Source organism: Sebastes fasciatus, chromosome 11 (assembly GCF_043250625.1).
Source record: "Sebastes fasciatus isolate fSebFas1 chromosome 11, fSebFas1.pri, whole genome shotgun sequence".
Classification (NCBI taxonomy): Eukaryota; Metazoa; Chordata; class Actinopteri; order Perciformes; family Sebastidae; genus Sebastes; species Sebastes fasciatus.
In genome coordinates, this window is record NC_133805.1 from 3,717,689 (window position 1) to 3,744,073 (window position 26,385).

The 26,385-nt window shown below is 42.6% G+C and overlaps 1 protein-coding gene across 1 annotated transcript in view; it reads left to right on the plus strand.

Annotated features, from left to right (window-relative positions):
- myo10 (myosin X) overlaps window positions 1-26,385 on the plus strand; it is a 130,932-nt gene that overhangs the window by 43,257 nt on the left and 61,290 nt on the right. Inside the window, exons 3-4 of the mRNA XM_074650010.1 lie at window positions 6,162-6,320; window positions 24,178-24,365. Coding sequence (XP_074506111.1) covers window positions 6,162-6,320; window positions 24,178-24,365 — 347 coding nt within the window. The remainder of the gene's footprint in view (window positions 1-6,161; window positions 6,321-24,177; window positions 24,366-26,385) is intronic.

Sequence of the window (26,385 nt, forward strand, 5' to 3'; positions counted from 1 at the left end):
TGCACTACTTTTCGGAGGTATAGCTACGAACTGTGTGTGAGAACAGCTTGCCTGAGTCAAAGCGTCATTAAAACCCTCCTCTTGGGAACAAGACAATGTACAAGAATAAAAACAAGAATACATTTCAATATGTAACCAAGAAAAACAAAATATCTAATTTTGGAAAGATCAACCTGCTGTACAGTTAAGAATGTGGATTAATATAAAGACTCAAAAACACTGTATCGCTCCTCCACTATAGCTGATACACTGACTGTGGTGGTTACTTTTCACATCCACCTATAAATATGAGTGATGGACCACTACAGGACCAGCATCAGCCTCCAGAAACCCATTAAATCCTTCCTCTGTCACTGATTTCTCTAGTTAAGAGTCTTCTAATTGCCTGAACATAATTGTGAATTCACTTTCCTGATCCACATAAGCAAAGAACAACAAACTTTATCCCGACTGATCCAGGAACAGAGCCTGTTGATCCGAGGAACAGCAGTGAGTCCAGCACCTCCTCCTGCTCTGCTGTCTAATGGCTTTGTTTCACAGAGATTTACTCCCGTTAGCATCTGTCGCTAGGCTTAGCGTCCGGGCCCCACGGCTTTGTTTTTTCGAGGCGTGGACCCTCCTCAGCTCCACAAGAGACAACTGGACCAATTAGAAACCTAATTAGGCCAAAGCCAGAGGACAACCTGTCCTCTACTGAGGCCTGACTGTAATGCTATGACTACTGTCCATGACCAGAAGAGAGACAGTGAAGACCTTTTATAGAAACCCTTTGACATTCCCTGCCAATAGTTAAAGGAACACTTCACCTCCAAAATGACTCAGCCCTTGCAGGCTGTTCTCATACACTGTCGTACCTACGAAAAGTAATGCACTGTAATTCCTATATATCCCACAAAAATCAATTCATATGTAATCCACATTATTGTGAATAAGGAAGTATTAGAGTGGCGAACGCCGTGTGAGGAAGTTGGGATGGGTTGGTGGGCCAAAAACCACAGGACTTTCACCCAGGAGACCGGCGTTCGTGTCCCGTGTGAAACCAGAAGTCAAAGCTGATTTATTTGTCACATAACTTCCATATAAGTTACACCACTTCTGGTGTTATTTTAACCCAAACCACCATCTTTTCCTGGAGTAATAACCTCCGTACTTAAGTTACGCCATTTCCGGTGTCGTGTAACTGCTTTTGGTTTGGCGTAACTTAACTACGATCTTTCCTGAGCCCAACTAAGTAGTTTTCTTAGTTGCTGACTGAGAGGTGAAGGTGTGTTTATGGTCCCTACATACAGACCTCAGGACTGACTGCACATGTCTGACTGATGACTGTAAACTGTGTTTACATTGAACCAGTTTAACAAGTCTCCCTGTGACTGTCGACCTCTCAGCAAATGTAAACACGCTGGTCTTTTGAACAGTGTGTCTCATTTCTTAAAGCAGTTATAGTCCCCTCCAGGTCAGTGTGTAACAATACATTACATTACAAGAAGAAAAAGCATTTTTAATGGTGGATGTATGTATTTGGGAGACGTAGACTTTCGCTTCTGTTTGTTTCAGGAGCGATAAACCCGTCAGAACATGACGGTTGTGAACGCAGCGTTGATGACGCGCCGTTGAAAAGACGCGATCGTGTTTCATTCATCTGTGACGTTCAGTTTCCCCTGAAGCGTCACCGAAGCTGGAATGTGTGAAATGAGGCCTGGCAGGATGCTGAGGGGGGGTGTGCAGGGTGTTAGTGTTAGTGTGTGTGTGTGTGTGTGTGTGTGTGTGTGTGTGTGTTGTGTGGGGGGTCAGATGTGATTGACTCCTCAGACAGAGAGCAGCTTTCTTCAGGAAGTCACCCCGAGCTGCTTGGTCACAGCGGATCAACGACCAGCAGCAGAGTTCTGTGTGTGCGTGTGCGTGTGCGTGTGCGTGCGCACATTTCTGATGTTCAGCTTATGGTCTTACAGTCAGTCAGCTAGTTTGTTATACTTCTTTATGCTGCTCTGGTCATGTGGGAAACCAGATTATCAATTAGCCACAGAAGAGGAAACCAACATACATCACCAGCAACAGTGTTAAAGCTTCAATTGGGATTTTCTGTTAGACACAAGTAAACACAACAAGAGCAATATGTCTTTCATGGGTCATCAACATTATTAACACTATTGCAGTACCCGTTCAGAGCGTGTACGTATTCGGAGTGTGTACCCGTTCAGAGCACGCTATCCGGAAGTGTGAAGATTGATCGGATGAACGGTTCTCGAGATATGCGAAGGGCAATCATACATATATAGACACACAGACAGAGATTCCTTCCTTTATAGTTAAATGATGCTGCTACAGTTCAACCTATTGGCCAAATGGCACCAAGTTAGTCATGGTCACTCAGACATCATATCTACACATGTCCACCAAATGTGGTCGCAATAGCACAAAGCATTCAGGAGATTTTTCAGACATTTTTTGTAATATACTGTAAGTCCTACCCACAGCATTTGAGCTAACTTTGAGGGCCAGCTGTGGCAAAACTGTATTGAACATCAAAAATCCGAAAAGGTTACTTTTTCCAGCTTGGTCCAGAGATGTTCTGTACCAAATTTGGTGACGATTGCTCAAAATCTGTAGGAGGAGTAGCAAAAAAATCGGAATCTAACTTTGTTTTTGAGTGTTACGATTCACAAGTTACAAGCCAAAACATAAAGTTCATTGTTATGGTGCCACCATCTGGTCAAATTGCACCACATTTGACACTGCACTCCCTTGGGTCCCCGGCAATACACCCGCTAAGTGTGAAACAGATCGGATGAGCGGTTCTCGAGATATGTAAAGGACACACGGAAAGACAGACAGAGATTCCTCGCTTTAGTTCGTTTTTTAAATATATTGAACTCTGGTAGGAAATGTCGGTGTTTTATTGGCCTCCGCAAAGTCATACATCTCCAACTGACCTCTTGGTTTAAAGTCCTTAACTGTCTTAATGTGATTATATAATGGTGTTTTTAGTGGACGAGCAGTTTGCAAGATTTCCTTCATGTTTAAACATAATACTGTATAATTTTTCAGGCCTTAAACTATTTAATGAAATCATCTGAAACACCCAGATGTAGAGACACCTGTGACGAAGAGTAGACAGGACACAAAGGTTTGGAACAACTGAAATCCATCATGGACTCTAAGAAATGCCGGACCCGTGTGTTCTTGTGTGTTTGCGTCGTGTGTTCCTGAATAATCTTTTGTGGCGTTGCTGTTTGTGGAAAAGGCTGAGACAGCACCGGGTTTGGCTGCTCTCCTTGTTTCCACCCAGAACAAGCCGACGTGGTTAAAGTCTGACGGTGTAAAAACTTCACAGAAGAAACTACAGAATGTAAATAGCATCTCCTGCCAAAGGTGTCCTGGACAGAGTCGGAGACAGTTTAGGAGGTCTTCTGTGTCGCTTCAGGCAACACAATTCCTAGTATTGATTAACTTCTTCTGTTGAACCTCTGTGAGGCCGTCGTGTCGGATCATTATCTGGAGCCGTGATCTCTCTGAGCGTCCTCCTTGCAGGCTGCAGACCTCCTGCAGAGCGCTGATAATTTGAGCTCTTCTCTTAATTAACCTCAGCGGCTCGTCCTCTTCTCGACCGGACTGCCTGTGGTCTAACATACAGTCGTTGTCTATTATAGAGAGACGGTACAAAGCAGAAGAATAACCTCTTTGTCTACATGTTAAAGTGGTTTTCCTCGATACTCTTGTATTTTGAGACTCCATATTGGTTCCTCAGCGCTACTGCAGCATGTGTTTGGGGATTTGGAGCCCGAAAGGCGAAATCATTTTTAGGAGGCTTATGGCAACGGACAACTTTTCAACTTTTCTCCCCCCTGGTGTTGTCAAGTGGTATTATGGCTGTCGCCGCTGTCGCAAAGACAACCGGATCACTTTCTGTTTTCCTCATTTTGGGGTGTAAAAAGTGGTTTTATGTGGAAATTGTCAAATCTAATATCGCTAATAGCAGAAAAGAAAACAATTAAGGACTGGAGTATACTGGACTTATCTGGAGGACTAATGTGTTGACTTGACTTGTCTGGAATCTGAAAATAAATAATTCTTAACTTCACCATTAACGTCTCTCATGTCTCCAGCGATTCAGGATGTTTTGAGATCATAATGTCACCGTTAGACACGTCTCTTAAGATAAGATGTCCTCTGTTGATGTTAAAGTTGAGACTTGTGTAAGATGTTTTGACTAAAGTTTGAACTCATCCTCATAACTGACCTTAATCGACCTTAAAACACGTAGAACTGGAGACATCACACGTATCTATCAGGGTAAAAGGGTTCGACATCAACAAATTCTAGTTTTGTCTTGAAAAGCTGTCCAGCCTTGTCCTTCCTCAGACTCCGATGATAAGCAGCCGTTTGCTGAAACCCTCATCCAGCTTTATTTACCGGGCCCGGGTCATACAGTATTTACCTCCGCTAGCTATCTGCCATATGTCACGTCGGTGGAAATACGTCGGACCTGAAATACGAGCCGTGAGGAGTTTTTTTCCAACCAGCAGAGGAAGGTAGATGTTCTTGCCACAGGACACGATTATTTAATGGTACTTTTACTCAAGAACTGAACTTACTGGTACTTTACTCTGGACTTTATACTATATAATATTGTACTTTTTACCCCACTATGTTTGTCTGGTGGTTGGAAAACTAGAGATGTTCTGATAACATTTTTCCCGATACCGATTCCGATCCGATTCAATAAAGCCCGACAGGGCGATGCCGCAACCGTGGAGGGGTTTATTTCACAACAATGACCGGCTCGCTGTACATTATCACGCTTATTACACGTCAAAAACAGCTGTTATTGCACCTTTTCTTTCTTTCTTTCTTTCTTTCTTTCTTTAACTTGTTTCATCCTCCTTTTCTTTCTTTCTTTCTTAATTTCTTTTCCTTATTGATTGCATTCATTAACTTATTTCTTTCTTTCTTTCTTTCTTCTGTCCTTCCTTCTTCTCCTTCTTTAAATGATCTGAAAGCATGAGAAGTGATATTTGACTTCAGTCCTCTAACTTCCAGTCGGTAATTCTAGATACTGCGGAGCGTCTTACTTCTGCTACTTTAGTTTTCTTTAGTCAACCTGTGGATGATGTAATGCTGCTCGTTTTACTGAGCAAGTCAACGATTTGAGTTCTTCTTCTGCCACTGAAAGCAGCTTTGATTTCACCTCCATCTGGCTTCACTCTGGTAGAACCACTCATTTATTTTTACTGCTGTGAATTTTGACCCTTTTTAAAAATATTTACCCTAATACCTCTCTGGCTGATACAGAAGACATGTAATCCAGGAGTGTCTCTCTCTGACCTCCAGGCTGTCTTCCAGACGTTGTCCTCCTCCAGTAACACCAGAGAGAATCTGTCAGTCAGGAATCAGGACGTGTCCTGCTGTAAATCACACGGTTAAACTGTTTGACCAGTCAGGCTGTTAGCACGAACAGATGAACCCTGTCAGAGTTTCACCTCCCGGCAGTACATCACGTCATCTTCTGCAGGATGAAAACAACACCCAAACATCTGCTCAATCTAGTGATTAAACAATATTAGCTGGTTCTAATCCTTTTTATATAAAGTCACACTGCTGTCTGTCTTAATGTTTTCAGTCTCGCTTCACATTCTCTTCTGTTTTCTTTCATACATCGTTATTACTGCAGCACAGAAATATGTGTTGAACCGTCTGCTATGTGATCTTTACTCAGAGTTCATCCCTGATAAGAGAGTCAGTGAAGAACTGCAGGGAAATTCATTCTGCTAGTTTACTGTTTAAAAGAATGTGCAGATATGTCATGTCATTTTTCTTTTAGCATCTCAGGGCTTTTATGAAAAGCTGCTCTGGTCCAGAGAGAAAGTTGCATCTAAAAATAAAGATGTAAAACTCGTGGTAGAGAAAAAACTAGACCAGACCTAAAGAGGAGGTTCACACGGACCTACTCAGTAACAGGGTTGAATGTTTTCCTGTGATTTTAAAAATATTACCTCTTGGGAAATATCTCACTCTTAAACTTGAGAACTGACATTTTTTTTACAGAAAAATGAAGGTTAAGGTTATTGTTATGCATTATTGTGCATTATTGTTGAGCTGGGAAACCATTTGATCCTCCGTTTTTCAGCATATCCTCATGTTTTTTTTTCCGTTTTCTGATCCAGGTGTACACTTACAAGCAGAATGCACTCACCAGACAGAAGGTGCAGCCGATGCACCACAGCAGCGTCAGAGGGGTGGAGGACATGTCGACCCTCGAGGACCTCCACGACGGCGCCATCATGCACAACCTCTTCCTGCGCTACCAGCAGAGACACATCTATGTAAGTTCCCTACAAGCTGAGCCACACTCGACGATGATGATTTAAAAACATTGAAGAGTTTTCAATGCTGCTGACTTTGACCTTTTGGCATGACGGGATTTTGTCCACTGTGTCTAGTTGTTCTCTGTGACCCAACATGCATTATGAGAGCAGCGGTTGTAATTTAGCTGATTTGGAAAGAAGATGATAATGAACCTGAAGTTGCTTTTACAACATCTTGCATTCACTCCACTGGAGACGACATTTGAGTATTTTATTTACATTTAATAGACGAAGGAAAAAAGACCAAAAAAGTATACATGTACAAAACGTAAAAAGGGGGAAAGAGAAAACAATTACACAAAAAACAAATATAATAACGAATAATTATATATAAAGCTGCAAGCAGCGATGAACGGGCCCTAATGAAGGAGTTTGTTAAAGCACACGGCCTATAAAACACTAATAAATTGGCGAAAATCAAACATTAAATTTAAAATGGCTGACTTCCTGTTGAGTTTTGGGCATACCTCCAAAAGGCTTTTTTGTGCGTCTCCACATGTTACATCTGTCTGCCAAATTTCATACATGTAGGTGAAACCGGAGCGAGGGGCTCAATTTTTCTAACTTTCTAAGGGGGCTAGCGAGCCATTTTGCAACACCCAAGCACAAGACCCTTAAAATAATAAATTTTTCACCGCGTCTGATAAGTGTGCCAAGTTTAACAACTTTTTGAGCATGTTAAGGCAAATTCATTTTAATAATAATAATAATCCTTACAGTTTCAATAGGGTCCTTGCTGCTCGGCATTGTCGGTGCTCGGGCCCTAATAGAAAACAAAATTAGTTTAAAAAATAAAAAGTACGAGTAAAAGTTATCTACTGCTTAATCCACATTTTTACATGAATAGCGTATCAACATCCAGAGAGAGCAGGTAGGGTTAATGCCTAAAACAGAGCGTTTAAAAAATAATAATAATAAACCAGGAGAAAATAGCGAAAAAGTTGGGGGGAAAACATAAAAATAAATAGAAAATTGCTCAAAAAATCACCACATTCTGACATGTTGCTTCTGGATCTGATTTTGACATGTGAGGGGGAAATCTGAGAATGGAGAAGAACGTCTGACATTAAAACCTCCAAAACAAACTCACCTCTGTCTGCAGCACCGGCGTCCACGCTGCCTTCTTTCTAAAGCTCTATACGCAGGAATCTCCCATGAACGGCTGAAGTTGCTCAATCATTGCGTAAGAGCAGAGATAAGCGTCTAGACGCAGGCGAGATAACAGAAGGTGATGGCTCGGTCAGAAAGATCCATGTTGTTGTTGTTGTGAAACGGCGAGACGCGTCCTCCTGGAATGATCAGCGATGTCTGTCTGTGGACATCCTGTCAAAAGAAGTTTGGCTTTCTGTCTGTGAGGTTTTAGCTCCAGGTTCAGGTGTGCACTTGATTGAGAGGTATGAGTAACGTCCAGGAGACACGTGTGCAGACAGCAGGTTTTTCACAATGAAACATAAACCCGTCTGAGTGCTTTTTGTTTTTTTTACATTCAGAGATTTCCGCATGAATCCAACATGGATAAAACTGACATTTTTTTGTAGTTTCTGCATAGAAAGACCTTTTTTAGAATCTTTTAGGACAGAATTTTCTGCAAAAAATTTCAAAATAAGATATTTTTCTATACACACTGTTGTGTTAGAAGGTACGTTTTAGGCCTGGCTAAGGTTTTAAGTTTCTCAAATGGTCCTTTTCCCCTTTAGTTCTCACTAAAACCACCACTTGTTTCTCTGTCCACATTAAAAAAAAAAAAATACAAGTCTGCTTCATTCTGTTGCATCAGATCTGTATTTTGAGCTCTTGTGGTTAAGCCATGAACTATATGCCAATAGTCATTTTAGATGCTGCTATTCTTTGCGACATGGGATATAACATTTCTCTCAGCCTGAGCTAAAAGGAGGGTTTGGAATAAAAAAAATTAAAAATTTGTTGCCAGCTCTTACATTTTATTCTAAAACTCTTCTTATATGTTAGGGAAAAGAAGGTGCAGTATTCCAAAGACACCGCTCATTATATAATCTAACATCTAATAGTTCATTGATCACTTTAAGTGTCACCCTTTTTCCCCAAAAAGCTCTTAAAGAATTTACTTTAATTACAACGAATTAACAGAGTATTTATGCAAGTAGTAGTAACGGAGCTCCTTGTTTGGCAGCCAAGAGCAGCAGGTTGCTAAGTGAGACGGAGGATGACTCTCGTTTTAGAGGCTGGTATTCCGGTGGTGGCCTCACCGGGAGTTTGGCGGGAGCCGGTGCGTTCTGGCTCGGCTCTGATAGCCGCCATGTCGTCCAAGCTGTGAGACGAGACAGTTAAGAGCATGTTAGCTTTGCAGCAAAACCTCAGTGAATGTGAAAATGCTGTTTCTCTCTGTAATATATGTGATCATGTGGTCATAGTTGTTCCCTCCACTGATCTTTGTTCCACTAGCTTTGGTAACTCACTTATGAAGTGTCTCTTTCAACAAGCTGAAACATGTTTTTGAAGATGTTTGTCCATATACCAAATTAAAGGGGAATGAAATATATTCATGGAACGTATGTGACAGCACTATAGTTAAGGTTTAAGCACAAATAAGACTTTCTAGGTTTCGGTATTCTTCTGGAAGTGTTTGTTGGGTGTATCATAACTAAAACTAGAAAATGCATTTCCTGCTGAAAATGCGTGGGAATGCTGACAGCTGAAATTTATTGCAAAGCATTGCTGAAAATTCAGAAATGTGAAATGACTTGCCTAAAAATGTTTAAGCTCAAATGCATTGCACTGCACTGCTGAACACCGTAGAAGATGAAATGTACAACTGGCAGAGTTGGAAGCTGAACTGCATTAGCTAAAGAAGCTAAGAGCTGAAGTACATTGCTAGAAAAGCTGGAAGCTAAACTGTAATACTGTCAAAAGTGGTAGATTAGAATTTTCCTGAATAGGCGGAAAGAAGAAATGCTTTATATGTATATCAGACAGATGAACTGCATTGCTAAACACAAACAGACAGAGAGAGAGAGAGTAGTATTTGGGTGAAATAAACTTTTAAAACTATAAGTGCTTGGACAGAAATAGTATTTTCACTGAATGAACCTTTAAAATCTATAAGTTGTTACACAGAAAGTGGTATTTGGGTGGAAAGTAGTAGTAGTAGTAGTAGTAGTAGTAGTGGTAGTAGTAGTAGTAGTAGTGGTAGTAGTAGTAGTAGTAGTTGTTGTAGTAATTGTAGTAGTAATAGTAGTAGTAGCAGAAGGAGCAGTAGTAGTAGTAGTAGTAAGAGTAGTAGTAGTAGTGGTAGTAGTAGTAGTTGAGGCAGTAGGAACAGCTGCAGGAGCAGTAGTAGCAGTAGTGGTAGCAGTAACATCACTGGTAGTAGTAGTAGCAGTATGAGTAGTTACTTAAAGAGCTGATTATTTTGATAGTTGAACGGTATCTGTAGCTGAAAGTATGCAGGACTAGTTAAAGGCCAAAAAACGTACGGAAGAAATGGTTGAAGTTGAATAAACCTTAGAAGAACAATAAAAAGGGTTATTAGCAGTTCTAGTGGTAGCAGGAGTAGTAGTAGTGTTCAGAGCCTGTAATGTATTCCTGCTTTACACATGTAGCGAGCTAATGAGCAAACAAAGCAGCTCTGTTCCTGCTGACCCCAGTGAGAGTAAATGAGAGTCTACTGTATGGCGTGTAGGAAACAAAGGAACATGTAGAACAAATAGCTCTCAACCATTACGGTCTCTTATGGACTAATGCACAAACCTGACCCAGCACTTTCTCCAGAAAACCACAACAAGCCGGGCGACAAAGACGGCCTTGTGCTTTCTGCCGTGCGTTATCCGCAGTAACCTTTGACAAATGCCATCTCGTTACTTTAATCACATGTGAATGCTCCCGTATGGTCGAAATTATCCAATCAATTCATCACAGCCCGATCTCTGCTCTGACGGGGCTTCTTTTTTTACCCTCTTTGGTCCAAAAGCTGCAAAGAGGGAGAATTAGAGGAGAGGTTTTAGTGAAGCGGGTCGTGGTAACCTGAAGGGAAGGACTTTAAGCCAGAGAGCCAACAACAGTCTCTGATACAACAAACACATTAGATTAAATATATATGAAATATCTATCAAATTATATTTCAAATGGCAGCTCAGGTGGTCTCAGGTAAACATGCTACATGCTAATGAACCTCTGAAGTCACTGCTTTGAATATCAGTTTATTTATTGATTTATAATTCTTATAAACTTTATTTATAATTCTTATGAACTACCTATGGCTCATAGTATGTAGAAATAAGAGGACATTTATCTCAGTCTATATCAGTTATCTAGCGTAAACTCTTGTGATGCACAAAGAAAAATTATTTTAGATATATTCAGATTTTTTTTTTACTTGAAGAATTCAAACACAACTAATCATTGCAAACTTTCAATAAATTTAGCAGCAAACTAGCAGCTTCGGGCGAAAATAATGAAGCAGAATTAAAGGGACTGTTTGTAACTTCTTACACGTATAAATCATTGCTGGTCGGTGTCCCATGCGCGCTCGCGTGTGTCTACGCTGTTCAGACTCAGACTCCAACACAAACTACAGTAAAGCACCAAAACCTCTTGGTTGTATCTAGTGAAGCTGTTAAACAGTGTTGGCCGCGGTCGGAGGACGCGGGGGAGACCGTAGCTTTGGTCTCCAGGACCGGAGTCTCTGCTGTACTCTGCTCCTCTGCTCCTCTGCCTGCCTTCACTCACACACCGCGCTCCTTCTCTCTCTCTCTCTCTCCACCTCTCACGTGCATGCTGCTCACTCCACACTGCAGAAGAGTTAGTTTAGCTCTGAGAATATCTAGTGAATGTTCAGTGGACGTTTGTGCAGAAATAACTGCTGCAGCTCCTCCAGACCAACAGAGGTTTCCCGTGTCTCTGCTCCGCAGAGAGAAACATTATCGTCTCCGACCAAAACTCCGGTGTCTCCCCTGTTCCCTCCGGCCGCGGTCGGGAGGCTGAGGCAGGAAAAGCCAACACTAGGATCAGCATTGATTCATGGAGAGACCTTGGTCTGGTCAGCTAACATTACTGCCAAGCAGCTGAAATATAGAGTGATATTGTGCTTTTAGCTGACGTGTGTCTCCTCACTGTGTTGAGCGATGCTCCTTCATGTCTATGTAGAGCGAGCACAAACGCGAGCAACAGGACACTGACTTTCGTTGACTTAACGGCCACAGGTGTCGCTGTTAACAAGACATTTCTGATTCTTACATAGAGTCCCTTTAAGAACTAATCTGTGTAGTGTAAAACCAAGTTAATAGAATGATGTAAAAATACCATAAAAACGGATTAATTAAAAGCTGTGGAAAAGAGAATGGTCTTTAGCTCGCTATTAAAGATGGCTCCATGACAGTTGATTTAACTGCTTCTTGTATTAAATTTACTAATAACTTAAACGACTGGGTTCAATTTAGTCCAAACTACAGACGCTTTATCAATCAATAATGTAATAGATAACTGCTCATAGATGTTTCCAGTGTCTGGATTTTGTCACTTTGCTGCTTCCTCTCTGTCTCTTGATGATATCTGTCCTGACTTCTGGACACGAGTGTTGACGGCTGAGACCTTCCAGAAACACGCTGCCTCGGTCTCACCTCGATGACATGACAGATGTTTTTTTACGAGTCGTTTTCAGGGCAGATTGGTTGTGGATTCATAAAAGAGATTAATACTCATGTCTCCGTGTGTGTATCATCTGCTTGTGTGTGTGGGAGGTAATAATATGTAGAGTTTATATTTCACTGTCAGAGGAACTCTGTGGGCGAAACGCAGGTAAAGTTCCTGACTTCCTAAAACAGTTCTTGGGTTCCCAGAAAAGTCCCTGCGGGGGGAAAAAGGGGGCAGAGAAAGGTGAGGTGACGAGGCTAATGTATGAAATGAAATGCATCAGAGCGAGGGGCCCGGTGTCGTAACCTGTCAGGGGGCCCCGAAATTCCTCAAAGCACCCCTGCTGACTTCTGACAGAATTAAATCAGGAGAATTAATGAGTTTAACCAACGTCCACCAAACAGTTCTGTGTACTTACTTCTTGACCTTCTTTGCTGTAAGATGACCCAAATGTTGGTTTATTAAAAGAAATAGTATCTTATTTTACTATTAGACGGACTATTAAGTGCTTTGGACCTAAATAAACACGAGCGATCAGTGCCTCTGCGGAAACTTCTGTGGTGTTTAGGCAACAAAACTTAGTTAGGTTTAGGAAAAGATCTCGGTTTGGGTTATAATAACTACAGAAGTGGCGTTCCTTCTATATAAATCTATACGATCAATACAAATTACAGTGCAGTACTTGTTGTAAGCAACAATCACACTCGTCTTGTAATAACTTTATAGTTTTCATGGATGTTTTTTGAGGACACAAACTTGTTTTCTTGGTGCTGCTTTCTGCTCGTCTGCCTGGGAACATATTTTAGTTTGAGCTAAACTGTGAAGCTATGTAGCCTCAATGCTAAATTAGCATTCCATATATAGCTGAACAGGGAATTTAGACTGGAGGCTACCAGACTGGTGAGTGTGTGTGTGTGTGTGTGTGTGTGTGTGTGTGTGTGTGTGTGTGTGTGTGTGTGTGTGTGTGTGCTCCACTGGAATCTGCAGAGGAGACGAGTGAGGCTGCCAGTCGACAGCACAGCTGGTTACAATCACAGCAGCTAAAGACTGCACACACACACACACACACACACACACACACACACACACACACACACACACACACACACACACACACACACACACACTGTCTCTCTCAGGAATCTCTGTACCCCGACACCGTCCCTCTCTCATACAAACACTCTGACATGCTCTCATTTTTCTATCACACGCTGTTCTTTATTCGTCTGCCCCCCCACACATCAATATTTTCTCAACTCCCCCTCATCCCTACACACACACACACACACACGCACACACACACACACACACACACACACACACACACACACACACACACACACACACACACACACACACGCACACACACACACACACACACGCACACACACACACAGACACACACACACACACACACACACATACCCCTCTCTCTCTTCCCAGCAGGGGGTCTTTCAAATCAAGACCTATACATTCCTACCGATGTATAGGAATATAAATACTGTATGTAGTTAGTTATATTAGTTTGGCTAATGGCAGGACATTCCTTACTTGGGTAACATGTCTCATTTAACATCACTAAAGGCCTTTACTCACCAAAATAATTATTATCAATTCGCACGTCAATATATATTTTTTTCGAACTGCTGTTTTACGCTGCGAGAAATTAATGTTATTTCTTTTCCGGGACGATTTCTTGTTGTTTCTTCGTGTCACCCCCGGTGTGTAAAGGCCTTAAGGCTGCGTTCAGACCCACTGTAGCAATGCGTGAAAAATGCAGCCTGCTCACTGTTTTGATTTGAGCCGATAGACTGAGTAGTTTTAGTTGCCTGAACTTAACCAAACTGTAACCAAAGAGGTGTCAGATCATAAAACACTGACACATGAGTCATTTTGGACCAGTTCTGTGTGGTTTTGTTTTAGGAGGCGCTCACACATGACCCGTTGTTGTGGTTCACACGAGGTCTCGTTGGACTGAGAGAGCTCAGATTAGCAGAGATGGTTGGAAGGTTTGTGTGCTTCTCCAGGCTTCACACGGGTAAATCGAGGGCAAACCACTCAATCACGCTCAGTGTTCTTCCTCTTTTCCAGCTCCCATCGAATACTTTGCCAACTCGGTCAAGAATCAGTCTTGTGACTCGTCTCTCGGCTTATTTTGAATAAGTCACCGTGTCCGCTGCCGGCCCGCTGACAGACGGCAACAGCCGAGCTGCTGCTCCACTTTCACACACACTCCCGGCTCAGAGCTGAGAGGTGTAACGTACGGCAGCAGAAGAACCAGATTACAGTCGGTGAAACCTGCTAATCGCCTCATTTGAGCCTTTGCTTTTGTCAGAATACCTTTGAGCAAAGACCTGCATATACAGGCATGATAACAGTGATAAATGGTTTGGTATTGGCCCAAATTCATTTCCCAATATTTGAAAAACCCCAGATGATGCAGTGTTTTCTGCAGGCAGTCATTTAAAGTCATAGTTAGATTACATGTCCGTTTTTTCCCCACAGATATCCGGTACTATCTGTACATAAACAACCACACACACACATTCCTTTAGACACACTGAAACACTAACCCACTTTACTCCTTATTGAAAGCAGAGCGTGTGCATGTGTGGAAGATCCATTTACATTTCAGAGGTTTCAGCCGAAGCGCTCGTCGTCGTCCAGCTTCGGAGTCCTGATTAGTTTCAGATGTGGAGAAGAAACGGCCCTCCAGCCAACGGAGCGTCACGCTTCCACAGAAAAACTCTCCTGATGTCATTTCCTTTGGGCTGTGTGTACAAATACTCTGTGCTTATACCTCACTTCCTGTGAGACCAGATTTAGACCATACTGTCCCGCTGGTTTCATTTACATATTTTAGTTAGAAATATGTTGAACATGTGAGTGAAGTAGTGGAATGAGACACAGAGTGTGGTTTTAAGTGTTTAGCACCATTTTTAGCATTTTTTTGGTTTACTAATTACGGTCAGTTTTGGCAGAAGTTATTCACCCATCTGTTATTTGTTAAAAGATCTTGCTAATAACAGAAACACAGATTTGTCTGGAATCTGGTGGACGCAGTTTTTTTTTGGCTCAGATCATTAAATTATGGTTTCAAGATCTGAGAGTTTTACAGCTGTGGTCGTTAGGCTGTGTTTTACCTGCAGGTTGCTCTGATAGACTGTACTGTATATAAGAAGTGGACGTAGTTGCCATGACGTCACACATTGGTTTGTGAACTGCCGTTTTGAAGCCTCGAGTTCAGCTTTTTGGCCATCACCATTTTGGGTTTTTTTGCAACCAGAAGTGACTCAAAAGGGGTGGAGCTAAGTGCAACCAAACGCTGACTCAGACATTTTTAGGCAACTGAAATGTTTCAATTAACTTTCATGAAGTGAAAACACACTGTAAAAGAGTTAAAGTTGTAAGACGAAAACACGGACACTAAGGATGTTAATAATTAACCGTTTAACCGACATTAAGCATTTTAACCGATTAACGCTAACGGTAACACACTGTTTGTCGGACACTCGCTAAAGTTGCGTTGCGCAGACACACAACTGACAACCTGCTAAACTAAACTAAATGTGCGGTGGAGACTTTTACTGGGAAAGTGGCTGCATGTCCGCGACACTACACGCAGCATCGTAGCTGCTAAGTTAACGCTCCCGGACGGTGAACTGTTGTCTGTTGTGCTCCTTCACTGCAGCTGGCGCACAGCTGCATGCGAGGGCACACATCTTGACGGTTAACAGTTAATAATCAGTTAACAAGGGTCGGTTATCGGTAAAGAAAAAATGTCAAAATTAGCCTCCCTAACGGCTTTATAGTATAAAACAATGCACACAAAAACTAAACATGATCTGCTTGCCTCTTACTTTTGGCACCATATAACATCATCTGCTCTGCAGCATCAGATCCTGATCCAGCATAATTTTTCTCATCTGTCAGAGAGCTCCTCCAGTCAGGAAATTAAAAATGAATTTTTAATATATTTCTTTTTTTCCCTTCTAGAATCAAAACCTTCCACAATTTATTGTACTGTATGTTTAGCAGGTTTCACGTCTCCAGGTTACCTGTCAAAACTGCCGCTGCATCATTTTAAAACTATCCGAGCATCGCTGAGAGAATAAACTCTCCTGAACAAGCTGACTTTTGCAGATGTGGGCTTTTCCGTCCGTCAACAGCGATATTAAACATGAACTGTGGGATCAGGAACGCTTTAATCGCCAAGTATAACAAATGCAGGAATTTGTCTCAGTGACACGGTAACTCTGCGACGGCTGCACGTCCCCCCCCCTCCTCTCCACTCTCTTACATTTCCTGCCGTCAGTCAGGCAGGTTGCACGGCGCTTTGGCTCTGATCCTCCAGCAGCTTTCTTTTTTCTCTCTCTCCATCTGGTCTTCATTTCCCTCTCGGTGCATTTATCTGGCTCTGTCTCTGAGAGATCTTGTGTTTTTGGACACCGGTCCGACTGCCTGCATGCCTCCCTCTGTTCTACAGTTCCTCCGTCAGCACCGACTGACGCCTTTCTGTAAACGTCTCCTCGGCTTCAGTTACCGCGATCTGTCCGAGAGAGAGAAAGGTTCACTTCAGGGCAGTTTGACCGGTGACACATCTCGGCCATTTATCAGTGGGAGTTATCCGTTGAATGTAAGATATGTGATGTCAAAAAGTAAAGTGATACTCAACTTTCAAGCCGGTCATTGTTGTGTCTTGCATCGCCCTGAAGGGGTTTATTTCACAACAATGACCCACTAGCTGTTCATTATCCCGCTTACAACACAGCTACTTACTTAAAGGGACTGATTGTAACTTCTTACACGTATAAATGATTGCGGGTCGGTGTCCCATGTGCACTTGCGTGTGGCTAAGCTATTCAGATTCAGACTCCAACACAAACTACACGGAAGCACCAAAACCGCAAAGTTCTATCTAGTGAAGCCCGTCTGCTAAACAGTGTCAACTCTTCCTGCTTCAGCCTCCCGACCGCGGTCGGAGGACGCGGGGGAGACCGTAGCTTTGGTCTCCAGGGCCCGAATCTCTGCTGTACTCTGCTTCTCTGCCTGCCTTCACTCACACACTGCGCTTGTTCTCACTCGCTCTCTCGCTCCACTCTCACGTGCATGCTACTCACTCCACACTGCAGAAGAGTTAGTTTAGCTCTGAGAATATCTAGTGAATGTTCAGTGGACGTTTGTGCAGAAATAACTGCTGCAGCTCCTCCAGACCAACAGAGGTTTCCCGTGTCTTGTGAAGTGACGGGGCTCCGCAGAGAGAAACGTTATCGTCTCCGACCAAAACTCCGGTGTCTCCCCCGTTCCCTCCGGCCGCGGTCGGGAGGCTGAGGCAGGAAAAGCCAACACTAGGATCAGCATTGATTCATGGAGAGACCTTGGTCTGGTCAGCTAACATTACTGCCAAGCAGCTGAAATATAGAGTGATATTGTGCTTTTAGCTGACGTGTGTCTCCTCACTGTGTTGAGCGATGCTCCTTCATGTCTATGTAGAGCGAGCACAAGCGCCAGCAACAGGACGCTGACTTTCGTTGACTTAACGGCCACAGGTGTCGCTGTTGACAATCAATTTCTGATTCTTAAATAGAGTCCCTTTAAGAGGCTTGCTGTTCATTATCCCTTACTTAATTTATATATTAAATAAGTAACAAACGTAGACATTTTAAGCCAAACTAACCAAGTAGTTCAGTTACGTTTTTAGTTTTGTTTCAATTTACAACGTTAACCATGTGTTTGAAACCATTTAATACTGCGACCATGATCTAGAAAAGAAAAATACTTTTCCCTCGTAACGTAATCGCAGTTTAGTTGTATGGGAATGTAATTTTGTAGGAGACAGGGTTACCTCTCTAGAGCCAGCGTTTGGTTTGTCTGTTCTGGGCTACCGGCTCTGTGAAGAGGACCCGCTCCCTACGCGGATATAAACTGCTCATTCTAAGCCAACGAAAAAACAACAAATCTTATTTTCAGGTGATTATAAACTAAAGAAAACATACCTATTAGTATTATATTCCATTTCTGCCGATAGATCCTCCTAAATGCTAAAACCTGGGCCTCTCCAGCCACCACAATGTTGGAATGATGTCAAACTGACTGTCCTAAATACCACAGGATAAGTACCTCAAACAAACAATGTAAATGTGGGTATCACGTTCCTTGCGTCACCTCTGTGGTATGACTCTGAGACGCAGAGTATTTGACACCACTCATGGAGGACGAGAGGCCGCGGCTAATCACATCAGCCAATAGGGGGGTGGTGAGGAGGACGGGGGGGGGTTCTGATGAGAGTCACAGCCAATTAGCTCCCAGCCAGGGTGCTGCCGTGGAAACTGTTACCAGGACGGAGCAACAGGGGGGCTCTAATTGAGTCCAAATGGTTGTAATTCATGGAGTTAAGGGGAGGCGTGACTTTACCCAAGTTTTTTTTACTCTTAGCGACGCTCACCGTCTCGTATGAACTTTAACCCCCTCCAGACCGCTGCTGAAGGAACTGTGACTTTTATTTTGCGTAAATAGTATTTCACTTATAACTCCATTTTTAATTTGAGAAATATCCAAAAGGGGAAAATAAATTAAACAAAATAGAAAAAAAATAAAGGTTGTGTTGCTCTGGCTCGACCTATCTGGCGTGGAGAGGAGGTTGTGTTGCTCTGGCTCGACCTATCTGGCGTGCATGCAGAATAACAGTCACAAGGTGTAAAAGTCTGAGTCGCAGGCTGCTTCTCGGTCGACTTCCCCCGGATACTGTAAACAACATAACTCAAGTAAAAATCCCCAAACATTACGTGACACTACATAAGCGTCTGCAAAGGCATTTACACGACGGGCTGAGTGATGCACGAGATCAGTCCGACCGTAAACTGTTTACACTGCCGGCAGGAAGACGGTTAAACTTCTGCTTTCATGCCTATAAACTGAGTCCTTCACCTGAGCAGGGAGCTGCCTCGCTGAGTTTAGAGATAACACGCATGCTGATTTATGATCCGCTGTACATTACTATAACTACATCCCCTCCCTCACCTCTTTTCTCTACGCCCACTTTGCACAGGCGGGATAGTCCGGAGCAATGCATTTGTCATGTAAATACTGTCACCTCAACTGCCATTCAAATGTATTTGCATCCAGGCTGAATGTAGGTCAGTCAGTCAGTAGGCCGTTTACATGGCGAGGGCAGATTAGTGCGTAGTAGTGGGGGTTAACGAGAGCAGGTGACAAAGACGTTTGTACAGGAGGGGAGTCGGTAACTCCAAATAGACGTCTATCTTTGTCTGCAAAACTTTCTTTGACCTCGTCTTACTGTTTTAAAGTGACTGTGAAGCAGCAGTTAAGGAGTTTACTGCTGCTGTAATGTGATATGTTTAACCAGGATGTTTAATCAGGATGTAACACGGGGAGGGACGGCTCGAACTGGTTCTTGGTGGTTTGGTGGCTTTAAAGGCATTTTTTGTTAACTTTTTTTTTAAACATGGTGTTCTATGATGTTAAGTACAACATAAACAATCCATATGACAAAAAAAAAATAATATAATGTGAACATAAACTGGGGAAAAAAAGTTCATAAACTTGTGTTTGGTGGATTATTTCTTTGTTGTTACAATGCTAATGGTCATTGTATTTTACCTCGTTGGAAAGCCTGTTTATTTACCTTCACAATGATGTCCAACTTGTAAGGATCATGCATGTGTGTAACCAGAGGTTTGATGGTTTCTTATATTTCTAATGTTAAAGCTGAATGAGCTTCATAACTATCCGTCTCTGGTAAATATATCTGTAGTCAGTCAGATCAGAAGTTCCCTTTAAAGGGCCCATATCGTGCTCACTTTCAGGTTCATGCTTGTATTTTGTGTTTCTACTAGAACATGTTTACATGCTGTAATGTTCAAAAAAACTTTTATTTTCCTCATACTGTCTGCCTGAATATTCCTGTATTTACCCTCTCTCTGAAACGCTCTGTTTTAGTGCATTTCAACGGAATTGCGTTGCTAGGCAACAGTTTGGGTCCATGTTTACTTCCTGTCAGCTGATGTCATTCACATACACTGCAACAGGAAATAAACTGGGACACATTTAGAATATTTACATTTAAAACCGTGTAATTTGTCTAAGTATTGTAGATTTGTGACATCACAAATGGACAGAAATCCTGACGGCTTGTTTCAAACGCTTTCTGAATATGGGCTGTGTGTATTTCTCCGTATATTGAGCGTTTTGATAGTTTAACAGTATTTATAAAGCACTTAAACCTGCTTTATAATATAAAAGACATGAAAATCTCACCTTTTTTTTTACAGTATGGGACCTTTAAGTATTTCCATTCAGCTACGACCTACTCAGCACGGCCAGGCTGATTTTTATAGCTGCTATTCTTTTCATGCCCCATACGTACGTCGGCATGCCCATTAAGCTAATTATCGTTATTATGGGCTGTAATTTGAGTTCTCCACTTCAGAGCGCTGAACACGGTTTCACCTCAGGCGTGGCAGACGGTGTTAGAAAGATCCATTTACGTGTTTTTCTTCTTCAAACTACACACCATTTTCTGACTGACCTCTGTAATGAGGAAAAGGAATCTGTTTTTAATTCATCTGCTTGTTTTAGCAACACTTTGAAGCTCCGCTCTGATATATTAAACCTGAGTAGCACTTTTACTAACAGGTAATAAAACAATAATAAATAGCTACTGAAGAAGTCAGACAGTTGTGGAATACAGAAGACGGACAGCCTTGTTTGCTTTCAGATGTCGTCTGGTGTTTTTACGGTCAGTGAGGAGATGAACAGGATTAGAGAGACGGGAGACGGAGACGCTCTGCAGACCTAAATGTCCTTCGCTCTCCGTCTCTTTCTTCTAAATGCATAACATCACCTCCTTCAGGCAACAGCCACTCACGTCCTAATGTGTGCTTATGGGAACACTCTGCTGCCGTAATGACATTTTCACTTTTCCATCCAAGATGCACAGATCAAAATGTTCTCATCTTCACCCAGAGAACCCGTTTTCATTCACACATCTTGAGGTCAGAGGTCAAGGGATTGTTCCAAAGTGTGGATCAGCTTTACTCTTCCTATGTTTGTTTTTATTTTAAACCAGGGGTCAGCAACCTGCGTCTCTTCAGCTCCTCTCCAGTGGCTCCCTGTGGATTTATAAAAATGGAAATGAGTAACTGTTTTTTGTTTACATTTTCATTTTTATTTATCATTGATGTAGGACTATGGTACGACGGTACGACGGAGTATTAGGGCCACATTGAGGAAAAAAAAATAATCTGATATTACGAGAATAAAAACAGAAGTTTACATGAAAGAAGTCATAATATTATTAGAATAAAGTCATAATATTATAAAGTAGTAATTTTCCATGTTATTTTCTTTTTTCTCGTAAAGTTATGACTTTATTCTTGTAATATTACGACTTTATTCTGGAAATCTCAGATGTTTTTTCCCTCAATGTGTCCCTAATACTCCGTAGCACATGGTCTCTTTGGCCCTCACTGCATTAGACTTATATACTATATACTTAGACTATAAGCTGTGTTACCTTCATCACAATGATCAAATGTTTTGTGGCTCCATACAGATCATTATTAATTTCTTTTTTGCCTAAAATGTCTCTTTTGATAGTAAAGGTTTCCGACCCCTGTTTTAAAGGAACAGCCAATTTAAGAGTAGCTGTTTTTGGAATGTAATCATGGAAACTTCTCTCAGCCTGTTTACTGCTCCTCTCAGCATTGACCGGTTTTGACAGCATCACTGTTTTTGTTGCTCAAAAAGCAGCTTAATGCCTCTCTAACCTTTCCCACCGCTCAAAGCTTCACCACCGACGATGACAACGAGTATTTCTGACAGCATCACCTCTTTTTTTCTGCACAACCTGAGTGACTCCGAGAGTCCACATGACGCCGCCGTAACCTTTTTTACGACTCCTCGTACCTACCGAGGCCGGTAGTAGAAAACATCCAGTTGTTTTCTCACAGATACATGCTGATGTGCTGCCCCTTTTTTTCCAAGCCTTGCCTATTTATCCATTAGTCACCGCCACCGCCGCAGCACTGAAGCTGCAGCCAACACGTATTCTGGCTTCACAAGCTTCTATTTCAGCAGTTTGGGTTTGTTTTTGCTTTGAACTTTGAAATATGAAGCTGGTTTTGGAAATTGTGCAGTTTGAGAGGGGGGGAGGGGGGGGGGGTGAAAAGAAGAGCTTAAAGGTCAAATGTGTTGAATGTTGTGTTGCTGAGTACAACTGGTGAAGGAGGTTTTGTGTGTGTTACCGAGGTCACGTGTTTTGTTTGTTGTCGTTCGCCTTCCAGGAAGCTTAATAAGAGTTTTATGTCGGATAAATTGGATTAGGTGCAGCCTTTGGCCCGTCTGTGGTTCCACCTGAGCACTGACAGGCAGCAGAGATGTGTCGCTCTGATCGGGGATTACTACATAGAGGTCCAGATCTGAGTTATTGTCATCAGAGGGGTTTTCAGAAACGGATATTCTGCAACTGTTGGTGCTGTAAAATGCAGGTTTTCATTTTTAATTCAGTCAGTATTCCCCTCAGTCTGTTAAAGAAAGATACAACCATCTTTGCTTTATAATCTGCTCCCCAGATACACTCTTCGAAGTAGAAGAGCCTTGAGGAACCTTTTGGGGTTCCTCACCATTGCCACTGTGGAGGAACCTTTTTCAATTCAAAAAGGTTCCTTAAGGAACCCCTCAGAAAGGTTCGTAAAAGGAACCGCTTTGCATTTGAATTGAATTGAACCAATTTTGAACTCATTCAAATAATAAATAATAATAAAACATTACCGTGTTCAATGTTACATTATGTTGGGAATGGTTCGGTGGAACTAACGTTAAGTTATAGTTAGATCAGTAACGTTACGGTTGCTGAGTGACTCGGGTTGGTCTAACGTTTGGGTTGCAACGAATGCACAAACTCTTAACTCGCCAACACTGGACCCAACGTTTGTTATCTGGGTGGCTGATGGAGCTATCTTACCTTTTTGTGCATTAATTCGTATTCTCCTCGTCGACTGGAGAGCAGGTCCAATGTTGCATCTTCTCTCACAAGCTGCAAAGTACACTGTCACTGAAAAAAAAGATACTCCAGGAACCTCTTTTGAGTATTAAAGGTTCGTCCAGTTACCTCTCCTCTAAACCCATCTGTTAAAGGTTCCTCCAGGAACCCCACCAGCAAGCAAGGTTCCTTGAATATCCCCAGAGTTCCTTGAGGCTCTCCTAATTCTAAGAGTGTAGGGGGGATTTCAAAACCATCTGGGGTCTGGGGGAGAAACACTTGAGTTTCAAAGACTTTGTTTCCTGCATTCTGGTGACTTTAAAAGATGTGAACATTTGGCATATATCGGGAGAAATACGGGAGAATTGTGACCCCGGGAGGAAACCAAGAGAGAGCAAATATGACATCACAGTTTGTTTTTGACATGTTTTGGGGTTAACACTGAGGGGCGAATTCACAAAAAGGATTGCGCGGCTTTTGCAGTCGCTAAACCTGCACAAATAAGACAAAAGAAACCATGAAATTCTCAAAGCGCTTGCAAACGGTGAAATGCACCACTAACCAAGCAAATAGCGGCTCTGTGATCCTGTGCTATTTGCACCTATATGCAAACATTTGGTGTAAAATTGGCCAATTTCTATGCAAATTAGCTTCATTACAGTCCAATTCACAAAGGTCAACGCTAACAGCCGCACACAGTTACAGTCTAATTATTAGCGTCTTCAGAGAGTTGGCGGGAACTGAAGCACATTTATTAGGAGTGTCACGCCCAGACTTTCCAGTGATCATGGTAGTATTGAATGATATTTTTTCTCTCTGCCATTGTTCTGCCAACAGAGGCAACATTTATACTTTGCCACAAAGATAATTGCAATCAGATGCAAAACAAAAGGCCAAATTGCACTCAGCTGCAAAACTTTATGGGCGTGTTTACACTGTAATGTCTTTAAAGCTGTGAAATCTTTTGTGAATTGGACCTTCAGACGGGGCAGATAGCGGTCGCAAGTGATGCACAGTTCATGGTGCTATCAGCCGCCGCTGCTTGCAGTACATGTTGGTTTCAGAAAGACATGCTAGCCATGCTACAGAGCTTCAAACAACACTGATACACCTGATTCACATCATTGAATTGGTGAAGATGTACTGTACGTACCTCCTTCTCATACATGTTTATATTTCTAACGCACCGTCTCTGCTGCTCCACAGACGTACATCGGCTCCATCCTGGCGGCGGTGAACCCTTACCAGCTGCTCGCCGGCCTGTACGACCGGCCGGCCGTGGAAATGTACAGCCGACACCACCTCGGTGAAATCTCCCCGCACATCTTCGCCGTCGCCAACGAGTGCTACCGCTCACTGTGGAAGAGGCTGCAGAACCAGTGTGTCCTGATCAGGTAGGTGATCTTCACTGGATCTTCCTGTTTTAATTGGTTTTTTTTTTATTGATTTAAAGCTGCGGCAATATATTTATGGCCACTAGGGGGCAGAAAGAACTCCAAACAAGCTGACTGACACAGAAATCTAATAAGATGTTGGCTGAGAATCATGAAAATGTTTCTTTGTCTCCACAACTTTTGCTGACCAACCAACAGCGAATGCCCAGTCAGGATATCCGCACCTTTCTTGTCAGAGTTTATATCGAGCCGTCTAATCGGCCGCTTGAATAAACTGCTCTGGTCTTAAGCTCGTTTAATCGCTCTCTCCCCGTCAGTCTGCCAAACACTTTGATCAAGTTTCAAATCCCCGGGGCAGTTTGGCTGCAGCTCTGAGGATCTGAGCGCCACACTCACACTCTGTTACTATCTCCGTCCTCGCTGTCCGCTGCTTTCCTTCCTCACATCCTTCCTCTCTTTGACTTTAAGCTGGACGACTTTCACATCCTCCGCACGTCGCTCCATTGTTTCGTCGAACAGACGAAGACGTTCTCTTTCCCCCCGACTTCAAAAAGCCACAGTTATTTTTACATTTCAGAAATGATAATATTTGTTCCCCCCGATTTAGCGGACAGCGGATACAGGAGACATCACAGCGTCTGACTCTGTGGGAACTGTTGTGCTTGTGGTCATCGAGGTATCCTGAATACGTGGCCAGCGGATTTTTTTCAGTCCTGTGGGGATGTCAAAATAGTCACAGAGTTAAGAGAGTTACACAAGAACAAAATAAATCTAATAAAAGATTTTAAATGAATTTAAAATCTGTGAAGCTCACTGTGTGGAGCTGGGTGGGATCAGGGACTAAGACTTCTAAGTTGTTGCAGCAATCTTTGGGGTTGATACCATTTGTTACACAGATTTGGTGCTAAATTTAACCATTTTTTACCACTGGATAATTAATAAAAATGATCAATAATCGCTTCAGAATACCACATTAAGACACCAAGACCTTGAGGAACACCATAGAAAAAGCCATGCTGTGATTTGGGATCAAAAACTTTTCACATTTGGAGATTTCTGCAAGAATTGCATTTTTTCGGCGATTGGATGGCGAGCACTTCTGTTGTAGAAACTGCTCAGAAACCCATCCATTCCCATCCCAATCCATCCTACAATGGATGCCTCAGGTTTTTCTAGTTTCATATGATATCTGTAGCTTCACTCTAGCCCTAAAACTGAAGCTGCTAGAGCCCCTGAAGGACAGTAAAGTCAGTCGGTCTCAGGGGGTTAAAAGATTTAAGCTCCAATATGTCAGCGATCACGGAGATCTTGTGAAACTAAGATGTAAAGCAGAATAAGGTGAAACCAGTGGAGCGGTGGCGAGTCGCAGCCCTGCAGTGTTGCAGTTTTCTGACAATTAGCTGGCATTAGTTTACAGCCCCGTTTGGCCCGGTTTCATTGGCATTGTGGGTAATGAGACACACATGTCCCCCTTTTTAAACCTAAGCTGGTTTGAGTTTGTGAAGAAAGTGAAAAAAGCGGCTTTGCTTTCATTATGAGAATTCATTATGAGAGCTCTTTAGTTTACTTCCATCATCGTTGCTTTGATTTGATTTGGGTCTCTGCAGCCTGAAGCATCGACTGATCAACATGAGCATCACTCTCAGGTCACTGTCAGCTCTCTTTGACGTGAACACACCAGCTGAACAGAATGATGTATTGCTATTGAAATGTGGAAAGAGCAGCAGCTCCGTGTGTGCAGCCTCACCTCATATGTCGTCCTCTGGTCTGAGTTGCCTTCGTGCTTCTGTTCAGGACACAGAAACTCTTTTGTCTTGTAGGATGTTGATCGTGGGAAGAATATGCAGCGGGGCGCACACGGCGAGGCGTAAACACAAACATGTTGTCGTATGGTCGTCGAGGAAGGCCCTGAGCTCCACAACGCTGCCATTCTGTTCACAGAGACGTGTCGCTGATGTAGATCTGCTTCATCCCGCCGATTCCTGCTCTGCTGCAACAAGCAGATGTCCCTGGAGGGTTC